This window comes from Thamnophis sirtalis, unplaced genomic scaffold (assembly GCF_051295495.1).
Source record: "Thamnophis sirtalis isolate CommonGarterSnake01/CBP01778 unplaced genomic scaffold, rThaSir2_p1.2 scaffold_11, whole genome shotgun sequence".
NCBI classification, from domain to species: Eukaryota; Metazoa; Chordata; class Lepidosauria; order Squamata; family Natricidae; genus Thamnophis; species Thamnophis sirtalis.
Window position 1 is genome coordinate 64,086,892 of NW_028261391.1, and position 12,885 is coordinate 64,099,776.

General features: G+C 39.2%; 1 protein-coding gene across 3 annotated transcripts in view; it reads left to right on the top strand.

Annotated features, from left to right (window-relative positions):
- The first annotated feature begins 5,553 nt into the window (after positions 1–5,553).
- The window catches only part of LHPP (phospholysine phosphohistidine inorganic pyrophosphate phosphatase), a 170,824-nt gene continuing 163,492 nt past the window's right edge, over positions 5,554–12,885 (top strand). For all 3 annotated transcript variants that reach the window (XM_087725949.1, XM_087725950.1, XM_087725951.1), the window contains exon 1: positions 5,554–5,687. In XM_087725949.1, the coding sequence (XP_087582075.1) occupies positions 5,560–5,687 (128 nt within the window). In that variant the 5' untranslated portion in view covers positions 5,554–5,559. The remainder of the gene's footprint in view (positions 5,688–12,885) is intronic.

A 12,885-nucleotide genomic window follows, 5' to 3' on the forward strand; every position in this document is an offset into this window, starting at 1 on the left:
TACATCACTTTGTATTTTAGAATGCTCCTACAACATCACGTTCATTTAAAAATAACAAGATAGATATCCATTTGTCCGAATTCTCCTTTCTTTCACAATACTACCTATTCATTCATTCATTCATTCATTCATTCATTCATTCATTCATTCATTCATTCATTCATTCATTCATTCATATATATATATATATATATATATATATATATATATATATATATATATATATATATATATATATATGATTTATATTAAATATATATATATATGATTTATATTATATATATATATGATTTATATTTTATATATATATATGATTTATATTATATATATATATGATTTATATTATATATATATGATTTATATATATTATAGATAGATAGATATAGATATAGATATAGATATAGATATAGATATAGATATAGAGATAGAGATAGAGATAGAGATAGAGATAGAGATAGAGATAGAGAGATAGAGATAGAGATAGAGATAGAGATATAGATATAGATATAGATATAGATATAGATATAGATATAGATATAGATATAGATATAGATATAGATATAGATATAGATATAGATATAGATATAGATATAGATATGATTTATATAATAATGGTAAAGAAAAGTATGGCCATATGTTCATCCCAAAATATGTTCCAGTGTGAATATATGAAAGTTATTGATTAGTTTTTAATACAGTATAAGGTTCACCGACAAAACCACGATGGACAAATGAGCGCCGTCAAAATCGCTAATTGATTTTCGACAATAGCGCGACGACAAATGCGCGACGACAAAAGCGTGACAAAACCCTAACCCTAACCCTAAAAAATTTTCGATTTCATTGTGCTTGTCATCGCGCTTTTGTCGTCGCGCTTTTGTCATCGCAAATTTGTCGGCGCGATTTTGACGTCGCGTTATAATCGGCGCTATTTTGTCGGCGCGCATATGTCTATCGCGCAATTGTTGGGTCACCCAGTATAATCCATGGCATTTTTATAGTGACAATTTTGGGCCAAGGGGCTTCATAAAATATAGTCAAGTCACCAGTATGCAGGCAAACATTGGCAAAAGCCTGGGCTGTTTTGTTTTTCAGCTCAGGCAGACATTAAGATTCTGTTGGAGTAATCTTTAAATTGCTTTGAAGCTAGGTAAGTGTCAACCCTGACCTGTCCCGACGGCAAGTGATGGCTCTTACAAGCTCTGGATCAATATTCATAGCGGGTGTCCTGAACTGATAACACTATCCAAGACAATATCCCATATCAGTGTGGACAGTTGAGATATTGTACCATTAGTGGTGTTGTTTTAAATAACCTGATCCATTTCACAGTCTATATAATGAATTTTACCATTTAGATACTATCGTTAAGAAGAAGTGACTTGGAGCACTGAACAAATCAATGATTCAAAGACTCCTTGGCTTTTCTTAAAGCAGACTATAATTCCAACACTGCCTCTTACGTATTTTTGAATTGCAGTATAAAAGTGATTGCAGTAGTAATAAATAAACCTTTGCACTTTACCACAGTGGAAAAAAAATCCCATTATCGTCTAAGTTTGAACATACATGATTAAATCTCTCTTGCAGCTGTTCAAGATATGGCTCACTCTACTTTGTTCTTTCAATGACAAATCAATTAGGAATTAAGTTATTTTTATAAATGGACATCAGTATTAATTGAGAAAAATCCACCTGTAGCCTAATTAAGACTACCATCCTATGCATAGTTATGGTAGAGCGTACTTCAAGGGTTACACACAGGTTTGATTCATTTTGTCTGTATTTCTTCTTTTACTTAAATTTGACATGTGAACATAACCAAAGTTTAAGATACTGCAAACATTATGTTTTGACTTAGCCAATGTAGCTTTCTAAACTATGATCAAGATTTTTATGATTCAATAAACCATTGTTAATGATTGCTTAGCATGATAACATAACCTACGCCAGAGGTGGGTTCCTACCAGCTCGCACCTATTCGGTAGAACCGGTTCGTCAAATCTACCGAACCGGTTAGAAGAGGTTCCACCAGTGGACCCGGAAAGCAGGCCACACCTACAGAAGAGGTTCCAAAAATTTTTGAAACCCACCACTGGTCCTTGGATATGATTATTCTACACTATCATGCTCATATTTATAAAACTCAGTGCCTCTGTGAAAGGTAAGGATGACTACTGCGTTTGTGGTACAATCAGAACATTGCCTGTGTTGAAGTTGTTTTAACGCAAACCAAAGATGCCCTTTAAAAAACAAGTTTACATCATATTCTTATGCATGCCAGTGTTGTGTGTGAGGTAATTTAAGGTGGTTCTGACAAGTATCGTCGGCATCTTCATATCCGGTCACATGGTCAGCAAGCCACTCCCATCCAGTCACATGGGCGGCAAGCCACTCCCACAAAGGAAGCCACACCCACAGAGTAGGTTCGAACAATTTTTGAAACCCACCACTGACCTACGTGGGCTTGCAATATAGCAAAATCAAAAACCATACAAAATTGCCAAAATGTCACCCATCTAAGAATGACATTGTATCATGATGTCATTGCCCATATGTGATTTGGGGTTTATTCCAGATGTTGTATGAAACAGATATAAAGTTACTGACACTTAAGATTGAGGGCAGATTGAGAAAGTTGTTATTTCTCAACTTTGCTAGCCCAACAGGTAAGAACAGAATAGTTCGTTGGACCAGCTATGGATCAGTCTTACATTAGGCACAAATTGGGGTTTGGACATTACACAAGCCATACCGTCACTGTAAAGCATGTCTATGGAGATTCTCAGTCATCCAGAACATATTTGTCACAAAGGGGCTTTTTAAAAAGGTAACCAGAGGTGTTTCCCCCCCCCCCCCTTAAAGACATTTTGCAGTTCTGGAGCTTCTTGGATAAGAATAAAAACACCTTCAGACAAGCAAAATAAAAAGTTTGATTACCTTTTGAAAAAGCACTTTTGTGACACTATAAAGTGGTTTAAGTCTAACATATTTGAGTCCGGTCATCATAACAAACCATGATTATGGCAAACTATGGTTTATCACACTGTTTGACCCTAAAGCTATTATTTTCTATTGGTTGACGGAGTGAGGTTCCTTCTTGTTCTCTTCCCCCAACACACCATGCCCTGGCCATTAGGCTAGAAAGGAATAGTGCTTCAGTCCATTTGCAGAAAGTCTGTAGAGATTCAGGTCCTGGTTGTCCCAAAGGTGCTTTTTCAGGAGGCAACTGGATTTGTTTTTTTTTTCTTTTGAAAACGTTTCACTTCTCATCCAAGAAGCTTCTTCAGCTCTGACAGGATAGTGGGGAATGGAAAGATTTATCTTCCTTGCAGACAGCTGGTCCTTTGCATCCTTTTAGAGCAGTGGTTCCCAAACTTGGCAACTTTAAGACTTGTGGACTTCAACTCCCAGAATTCTCCAGCCAGCTGGCTGGAGAATTCTGGGAGTTGAAGTCCACAAGTCTTAAAGTTGCCAAGTTTGGGAACCTCTGTTTTAGAGGGTCGTTGAAACACTTGGGAGTTTTATCTGTGTCCTCAAGGTCACCTGAACAGTGCTACTGGTTCCTCTTGCCTGCAATTTTTTCTCTCTGCAAATCCATTCCTATTCCCACACCATCCTCTAAAAGGATTCAAATGACCAGATAAGGAAGATAAATCTTTCCATTCCCCACCATCATCCTGTCAGAACTGAAGAAGCTTCTTGGATGAGAAGTGAAACGTTTTCAAAAGAAAAAAAAACAAGTCCAGTTGCCTCCTGAAAAAGCATCTTTTGGACAACCAGGACCTGAATCTCTACAGACTTTCTGCAAATGGACTGAAGCACTATTCCTTTCTAGCCTAATGGCCATGGCATGGTGTGTTGGGGGCAGAGAACAAGAAGGAACCTCACTCCGTTCAACCAATAGCAAATAATAGCTTTAGGGTCAAACAGTGTGATAAACCATAGTTTGCCATGATCGTGGTTTGTTATGATGACCGGACTCAAATATGTTAGACTTAAACCACTTTTTATATAGTGACAGAAAAGTGCTTTTTCAAAAGGCAATCAAACTTTTTATTTTTCTTTCGCTTGCCTGAAGGTGTTTTTCTTCTTATCCAAGAAGCTCCAGAACTGCAAAATGTCTTTAAAGGAGGGGGGGAAAACCCTCTGGTTACCTTTTTAAAAAGCACCTTTGTGACAACTATGATCTGGATGACTGAGAATCTCCATAGACATCCTTTAGAGTGGCAGTATGGCTTGTGTAATGTCCAAACCCCAATTTGTGCCTAATGTAAGACTGATCCATAGCTGGTCCAACTAACTATTCTGTCTCACCTGTTGGGCTAGCAAAGTTGAGAAATAACAACTTTCTCAATCTGCCCTCAATCTTAAGTGTCAGTAACTTTATATCTGTTTCATACAACATCTGGAATAAACCCCCAAATCACATCTGGGCAATGACATCATGATACAATGGCATTCTTAGATGGGCGACTATTCCTTTCTAGCCTAATGGCCACGGCATGGTGTGTTGGGGGCAGAGAACAAGAAGGAACCTCAACCAATAGCAAATAATAGCTTTAGGGTCAAACAGTGTGATAAACCATAGTTTGCCATGATCGTGGTTTGTTATGATGACCGGACTCCAAACATGTTAGACTTAAACCACTTTTTATATAGTGTCACAAAAGTGCTTTTTCAAAAGGCAATCAAACTTTTTCTTTTTCTTTTTATCCAAGAAGCTCCAGAACTGCAAAATGTCTTTAAAGGAGGGGGAAAAAAAACCCTCTGGTTACCTTTTTAAAAAGCACCTTTGTGACAACTATGACCTGGATGACTGAGAATCTCCATAGATATGCGTGTGATAAACCATAGTTTGCCATGATCGTGGTTTGTTATGATGACCGGACTCAAACATGTTAGACTTAAACCACTTTTTTTATATAGTGTCACAAAAGTGCTTCTCTTTGAAGGGGCGCCGGAAGAGTCCGGAGATGCCAGCCGTGCCGCCACCGCTCTCCGGCCAAGGAAGCCGCTTGCCACCAGCCGCCCAAAGGGGAACGCCCGACGGGATGAAACCCCGCATCTGGGACGGATCCCCGCCCGCTCCTTTGCAGCGGTGCGCCAAGAAGGTGGAGAGGAGCATCCCCGGGGACTCACGAAAGGGAGACCTGAGCTGTCCGGAGAAGCGAAGAAGATGAATTATCTCCCCAAAAGTCGCATTGCAGACTCTCCTCCGCAGAGCCCGGAGCAACCCCGTCGTTTCACTTCGCCCGTCGTGTGACTCCCGAGAAGCCAAGCATTGCAACACAGTATACAGCAGTGTTTCTCAACCTTGACAACTTGAAGTCCTGTGGACTTCAACTCCCAGAATCCCCCAGCCAGCATAGCTGGCTGGGGGAATTCTGGGAGTTGAAGTCCACAGGACTTCAAGTTGTCAAGGTTGAGAAACACTGGTATACAGTAAGCTCCGCCGGCATTGAGCGACAACTACATTTCCCAGGAGCCTTCGCGGCCAGTAAGGATGGGCGGGGCCTCGGGAAGTGGCAGGTGAGGCGGGGGCGGGGCTTATCCGGCATGGCTGGTGGGGGTGCCGTCTTAGCGGGCGCCGAGGGGGTGCTGTTGGATGTTAGCGGGGTGCTTTACGACAGCGGAGGCGACGGAGGCGGAGTCCCCATTCCTGGATCTAGAGAAGCGGTGAAAAAGTAAGTGGGAGGCCTGCAAGCAACGGGCTCCGAGGCATTTTGGGGGTGCAAAAACAACCCCCCCATCAACTCCTCCTTAACGCTGCCGACCGAGCAGGTCCTGCTAGTGGTAACCTCGCTCTCTCTCTCTTTCTGCAGGCTTGGGAGCTCTTCGAGAAAGGGCGCGGGTGGGGTTTGTGCAACCTATACAGTGGTGGGTTTCAAAAAAAAATTGGAACATACTCTGTGGGTGTGGCCTCCTTTATGGGAGTGGCTTGCTGGCCATGTGACCTGGTGGGAGTGGCTTGCTGGCCATGTGACCTGGTGGGAGTGGCTTGCAGGCCATGTGACCTGGTGGGAGTGGCTTGCCGGCCATGTGACCTGGTGGGAGTGGCTTGCTGGCCATGTGTTTTTTTTCTCTCTCTCTCCCTCTCTCTCTCTCTTTCCTTCCTTTTGTGTCTCTGTCCCTTTTTTCTTTTTTGCTTTCATCTCTCTCTCACTCTTTTTCTTTCTTTTTTATTTATTTATTTCTTCCTTTCTTTCTTTCTTTCTCTCTCTCCTTCCTTTTATATCTCTGTCCCTTTTTTCTTTTTTTCTTTCATTTCTCTCTCACTCTTTTTCTTTCTTTTTTATTTATTTCTTTCTTCCTCTCTCTCTCTCTCTTTCCTTCCTTCTGTCTCTCTGTCCCTTTTTTCTTTTTTCTTTCATCTCTCTCTCACTTTTTCTTTCTTTTTTATTTATTTATTTCTTCCTTTCTTTCTCTTTCTCTCTCTGTGTCTGTGTGTGTGTGTGCGTGTGTGTGGCAGTGGTGGGTTTCAAAAATTTTTGGAACCTACTCTGTGGGTGTGGCCTCCTTTATGGGAGTGGCTTGCCGGCCATGTGCTCGCTCTCTCTCTCTCTCTCTCTCTCTCTCTCTCTCTCTCTCTCTCTCTCTCTCTCTCTCTCTCTTTCCTTCCTTTTGTCTCTCTGTCCCTTTTTTCTTTTTTTCTTTCATCTCTCTCTCTTTTTCTTTTTTCTTTCTTTATCTTCCTTTCTTTCTCTTTCTCTCTCTCTCTGTGTGTCTGTCTGTGTGTGTGTGTGTGTGTGTGTGTGTGTGTGTGTGTGTGTGTCAGTGGTGGGTTTCAAAAAATTTTGGAACCTCTTCTGTAGGTGTGGCCTGCTTTCCGGGTCCACTGGTGGAACCTCTTCTAACCTGTTCGGTAGATTTGAATAGGTGCGAACTGGTAGGAACCCACCTCTGAACCCATACCACCAATTGCAGATGCCGATCTGTTACTATCATTCAGTAAACCAGGGTTTATTGGGGCTCAGCCACTCGGCATTAGATTCGCATATTGGCGCCAAGCTGCACACCGTGGGCTCCAAACCACATCTCAGGATATCTTTGGAGATTCTCAGTCATTCAGATCATGGTTGTCCCCAAAGAGGCAACTGGACTTTCTGGATTTTTTTTCTTTTTCTTTGAAGACGTTTCACTTCTTATCCAAGAAGCTTTTTCGCCTTCTTCTTGGATGAGTTGAAGAAGCTTCTTGGATGAGAAGCGAAACTTCTTTAAAGCAAAACCAGAAAATCCAGTTGCCTCTTTGGGAAAAAAATAAGTATCTTTGGGACACATGTGAGGATGGTTTACATAGCATTTTAAACTCAAGTCTTTTTTATAGTTTGCTGTGGGAGTATTTCTTTTTAAATCCCTTGCATTTAAGTCTTTCTTGCGGTGTTAGTTAATAACTCGTTCTACCAAGTCAAAGTAACTATGATTTTATGGAGAGCTTTTATTAATCCGATTTATATCCTGGTGCGAGGAAAACAGACCCCTAGTGGCTCACGGTAACAAGCAAAACATGGTAATATCCCACCCTTCCCAATAAATGATAAATTAAATGATACATTAAAAAATAATAATGTGGAATCCTGCACCTCTAGTTTCTTTCAATGGGAACTTACTTTGCTCTGATCAAATAATATATGTTTTTCCACATGGCAAAGAAGATAATGCCGTTACAGATAGTCCTTGACTTATGAATCTCAATTGAGCCTAAAATTTCTGTTGTTAAGTGAGTTTTGTCCCATTTTACGATCTTGTCACAGTTGTTAAGTGCCTCACTGCAGTTGATAAGTTAATAACTTGGTTGTTAAGTGAATCGGGCTTCTCCCATTGGCATTCTTTTTTTCAGTGCCATTGTAACTTTTGAATGGTCACTAAATGGACTGTTGTAAGTCAAGGACTAGCTGTATTAAAATGCTAATAATCTTTTAGTCCATTAGACAGTAGCTAAAGGCAAGTTCTGTCTGCGCGCATCTCTCCCTGATGTGTTTAAGATAAATTATTTTCTGCTATATGCCAAAGCATGTACCACGGAAGTAGCAACACCTACAAGAGCCGAGGTGGCGCAGTGGTTAGGGTGCAGTACTGCAGGCCACTTCAGCTGACTGTTATCTGCAGTTCAGCGGTTCCAATCTCACCGGCTCAAGGTTGACTCAGCCTTCCATCCTTCCGAGGTGGGTGAAATGAGGACCCAGACTGTGGGGGCGATATGCTGACTCTGTAAACCGCTTAGAGAGGGCTGAAAGCCCTATGAAGCGGTATATAAGTCTAACTGCTATTGCTATTGCTATTGCTAAGATTAATCTGAAGTTTAAGTTGGCATTATTGTTGCCCTCTAAATGGATAATGCAGGATCGTCTTGATTGGCAATTTGTGCCCGTTGACACAGCGGGACTTGGTTTTGAGTAAATAGCAAGGTAGGGAGAACTTTCCCAGTACTCAACCAGTTTTATTAGCACTGAACATTGGAGAAACCTGCATTTCCCCCTATTAATTTTGTTGGTGTATAGCCATACATGTTCAGGAAGAAAAAGAAAAGATGGATATTACTTCTTTGTTGTGTATCAGGCATGAAATCCTTTTACCTTCGTTATCGGTTCGGAACTGGAAACGTCTTTGTTTGTTTTATTGTTTTATTAGTTCTGTATGCCGCCCACTCCCGAAGGACTCCGGGAGGCTCACAATAAAACAGGGAACAACGTGCACAACGATGTGCTTGCTTCGCACGCACGCAGCGCTACTGAGCATGCACAGAAGCTTCTACGCATGCACAGAGTGTCCGTGATGGCGGGTGGGCGGAGCTTCCTGCCACCGCCACTACCGGTTCACCCGAACCGGTGCGAAACGGCAAAATACCATCTCTGCTCTGTACATATGATGGGGAGGCATAGAATGGAGGACTCGGCAATATTTTGAACTGACTCATCTATTGATTCACACACACACACACCCCTTTTTAATGAGGCATTGGCAGAATTTGGGGAAGAGCTTTTTCTGGCCAGATTCTGTCCATTTTAAAATTTGATTTTTCTTTTTTTGCCTCCCTTACTACATCCAATTTGATCCTGCCCTGATCAAATCCAAAGAGTGATTATACTGACAGATAAATGGAGCCCTGACCCCGTTACATATTTCTTTCCCAACATCTGATGGGTTGGAAAGAGTAACACTCATACAGTAGCTTTTCTTTTGCTTTCTTATACAGTAGCTGCTTTTAATTAATTAAGTTGATGCCCCCTGGATACATTGGCTGAAACTTCAGTCCTAAAAGAATTCTTCCTAATGGTTACAGAAGCCATGTTAGGGTGGCTGTCCACATGACAATATATTGTTGTGCCCCTCCCTCTTGTGTTATTATCCAGGTTTTTTTTAAACAGAGAAACACTATATATTCCTGTTTTATCATGTGGGAAGTTATCATCCAGCCCTCTCCCAGAAAAATGAAATATCCTAGGAAATATTGAAAAGGCAGAATATTTCTCGGGATATGAAACGAACGAAACATGTTTTAAAAGACAGAATAGCTGCCTGTAGCTTCCTGCCCATCCCCACTGTTAATGGGCCATTAAGAAGGCCAAGCTAGTCCACTTTACATAATAAAGACTTCTCCACTGCAGCCCCAGGGGGGGATGGGAGTAAAGGCATGATAACATTGGCCCTTTACTGAACTGACCACATGGCATCTGAGAACTCAACTAAACCTGGATTCAAAACACAGCCCAGAGAGTTGCATGGCCCTATGGGAGTCTTGACAACCAATCAGAATACATGTCTTACACAGGATCAGGAAACAGAGAGGTGGGACTGAACAGGTTATAAAAAGCCTAGCAAGCCCCTCCCTCAGCCCTTCTCTTCTTCTCCACCAACATTGAAGCATGTGATCACCTTTTCTGTTCAGGGCTCAAGCCATGTGGTCCTGTCCAACAATAAACCATCTTTCCAAGCAGCCTCCATGTCTCCAGTGTCTTTTTCCACACTTGGAGCCGAACCCAGAAGGACATTTCTTTCATCAATCACTAAAATGTAAAGACTATTGAATTCTCATGAATTACATCAAGAACAATTATGTTTGTCCCTTTTTATCATTTATTTATATAGAGTATAATCAGTATACTCTGATTATACTCTATTATTACTCTGCTAATACTGGACAAATGTTGCAAGTTATCTAAACCAAATTGACTTGTTTTAGCACCGTGAGGCTTTTTAGGATCCTATTTCACATATTTCTTTAATTTTGATTTTTCTTCCCTTTCCTTCCATATTTTGAATACAAGATATTGCTTATTGTTTGTGCTGTATGTACAACATTTTTTAGTACAGGCACTAAAATATTAAGCCATACTTTACAGATAAATTAAAAAAAAGTAGTGTTAAGTTATGTTGATTCAAAGTTTAACAGGTTAGAATCTTTCAGTTAAATGCAAGATGTTGAAATTCTGGAAATTAGCTGATCCTAATTCTTTATTTGGGATTAATATTTAATAAATAATTTGTCCTATACCCTTATTTGACCCATGAAGAATACATGCTATTGCATCTTTAGAATCTGCTTTCACGTGCTAAACTAATCATTAACTTCTTAACTCCCAAGAAGTTAAATCAGGACACAGTAAAAGTCTTATGGACTAAATCTGCATTGGTAGAATTGGAGCTGAAATTTACCTAAAGCCATCTCAATCTTTCTCCTATTATCTTGGTAATCCTGATAGCTTAAATATGAAAACATGAATATCAGAATTTATAATAGTGTTTGTTCAGCCGGAAGAAACAAAATAAACATTGGGAAGTTTTGTTAACATTTCTCTTGAATTTATGTGGTTAATTTTGTTAAAAGTGCCTATTATCAGCTGTCTTTTCCACTGAAAGCCTCACTATTAATAGCTTTGCATCAAAAAGTATGTGTTGAGATCTGTAACAGCCATATATATATTATAAATATATGATAGCAGAAGTTATTCAACTTTTTTTTTCTTAACATTGAGTTGACAAATACTGTATGATATATGCATACATGAGTCCACATGATTTTTCCCTTCTCTCTCATAAAAAACTGTTTTTATGAAAAGAGCCACATAAAAGAAAAATCTTCCAGTAAGTGCATTGTAAATTAAATATATATAATTAGCATATTATTCAATAGTAGCTTGCTCATCTGCTTAAAGCCTATCACTTGAAACGTATATATTTTATTAGGAAAGAACCTTGTGACTAAAAGCATTTCTTTCTTTTTCTTCTTGCTTTGTGTTCAAATAATCATTCCTGAACTATAACAGGGTCCACTTTAAACTTCCATGGACATAAGCTCCACTAAACCTCTTAAGACCCGGATAAGAAAGTGTTCTTAAAAATCAGATTAAAGCAGATTTTTAAGCAACCGTCAAAATGTAGTGATTTGTGCTGGAAGGAGAAACCAGAGCGGGAGTCGAAATAAGGCCTTTTCTCTTTATAATTGATTACAAGAGAAATAATCTTTTTAATATTGCATTTATTGTTTTTGACAGAGTGCATGCAGTTGTGAGAATAAACAGTTGCTGAATTTTAAATAGTAAATTTGATGATGGGTAGTTTACATAGATAATCTAATTATTTTTAAAGCAGCTGATCTTCAGCTTAAATATCATGAATGTAATACTTTGCTGGCAAACATATATTGACTTATTTGATGGACAGTTCTGTTTAAATTAAAAGGGCTTTCTTTTTGTTTGATACTAACAAAGGTTTTTGTCATTTCCCTTATTGTTTTAATGTCTTCCAAAGTGGGTAATATGTAAAAATAAATTTCAGTAGTGAAGTTGCTACAGACCATCTTTATTTTTTTTCTTTTGGAACATATATTGATTGTGTTAGCTTTCAATAATTTGTTACGAAGCGTGGCCACACTCTCTGTCTGCTTTGCTCTTTCTAGCCGTTAATTGTATGGACATTTTAGGGTGACAGTCACAGGAGTCCCTCTTTAGTTGAAAGCCTCAATTCAATCAGCCACAGCATCTCCTCCGTTCTGTGCCATTATTGCTCTGATGGGTTTAGTGAAGTAAGCGATTTGCTTTTCATGTTGGAACCAGCCAGGAGTTGCCCAGTTGCAATACAGAAGGTGGTTAAAGAGCCATAAAAAATACCCTGCTTCAGACTTGTTATTTGCATTTACAGCTGTGTGCTGATAGCATACCTATTAGCATATACATTTGAAAAGCCCGCAGCAGTTGGGCATTTACAACATCCTGTTGTTTGACCCTCATACGGCATCTGTTGGCGCAACTTTCAACGGGACTCTTTAGAAGCGGAACGGAAATCTAGAGCACCATGACACGGTAGAGCAGCTGGATGGTCAGGTTAGAATAAGAGGCCCGCAGAGTTTTACAAGGGCAGGGTTGCAAAAAGAGGCAGCCCAATTGCAATTGTAAAACAATTTAAACATTTGGGGTACAAAAAGGGGAGAAATAACCTCACGGAGAAGGTATGGATGGTCTTGGAAACCTCTTTATAAAGACATTCCTGTAAGTGGAAGATTTGGAAATAGATGACATGTTTAAAAAAAATTAAGGTTGCTTTGTTACAATATTTCCTATTTACACGTGTTTGCCAATTTCCAAACATTTGTTTCCAAACTATTGGACCCTATTGGAGATGAAGCCTAATTTTTCCTGCTAACCCAAATGTTTAACTTGTGCTGTGAAGTATAACAAATTCAGTCAAATATTGAATAACAGCTACATGGCAGAAATATATATATATATATATATATATATATATATATATATATATATATATATATATATATATATATATATATATATATATATATATATATATATATATATATATATATATATATATATATATATATATATATATATATATATATATATATATACACACACACACACACACACA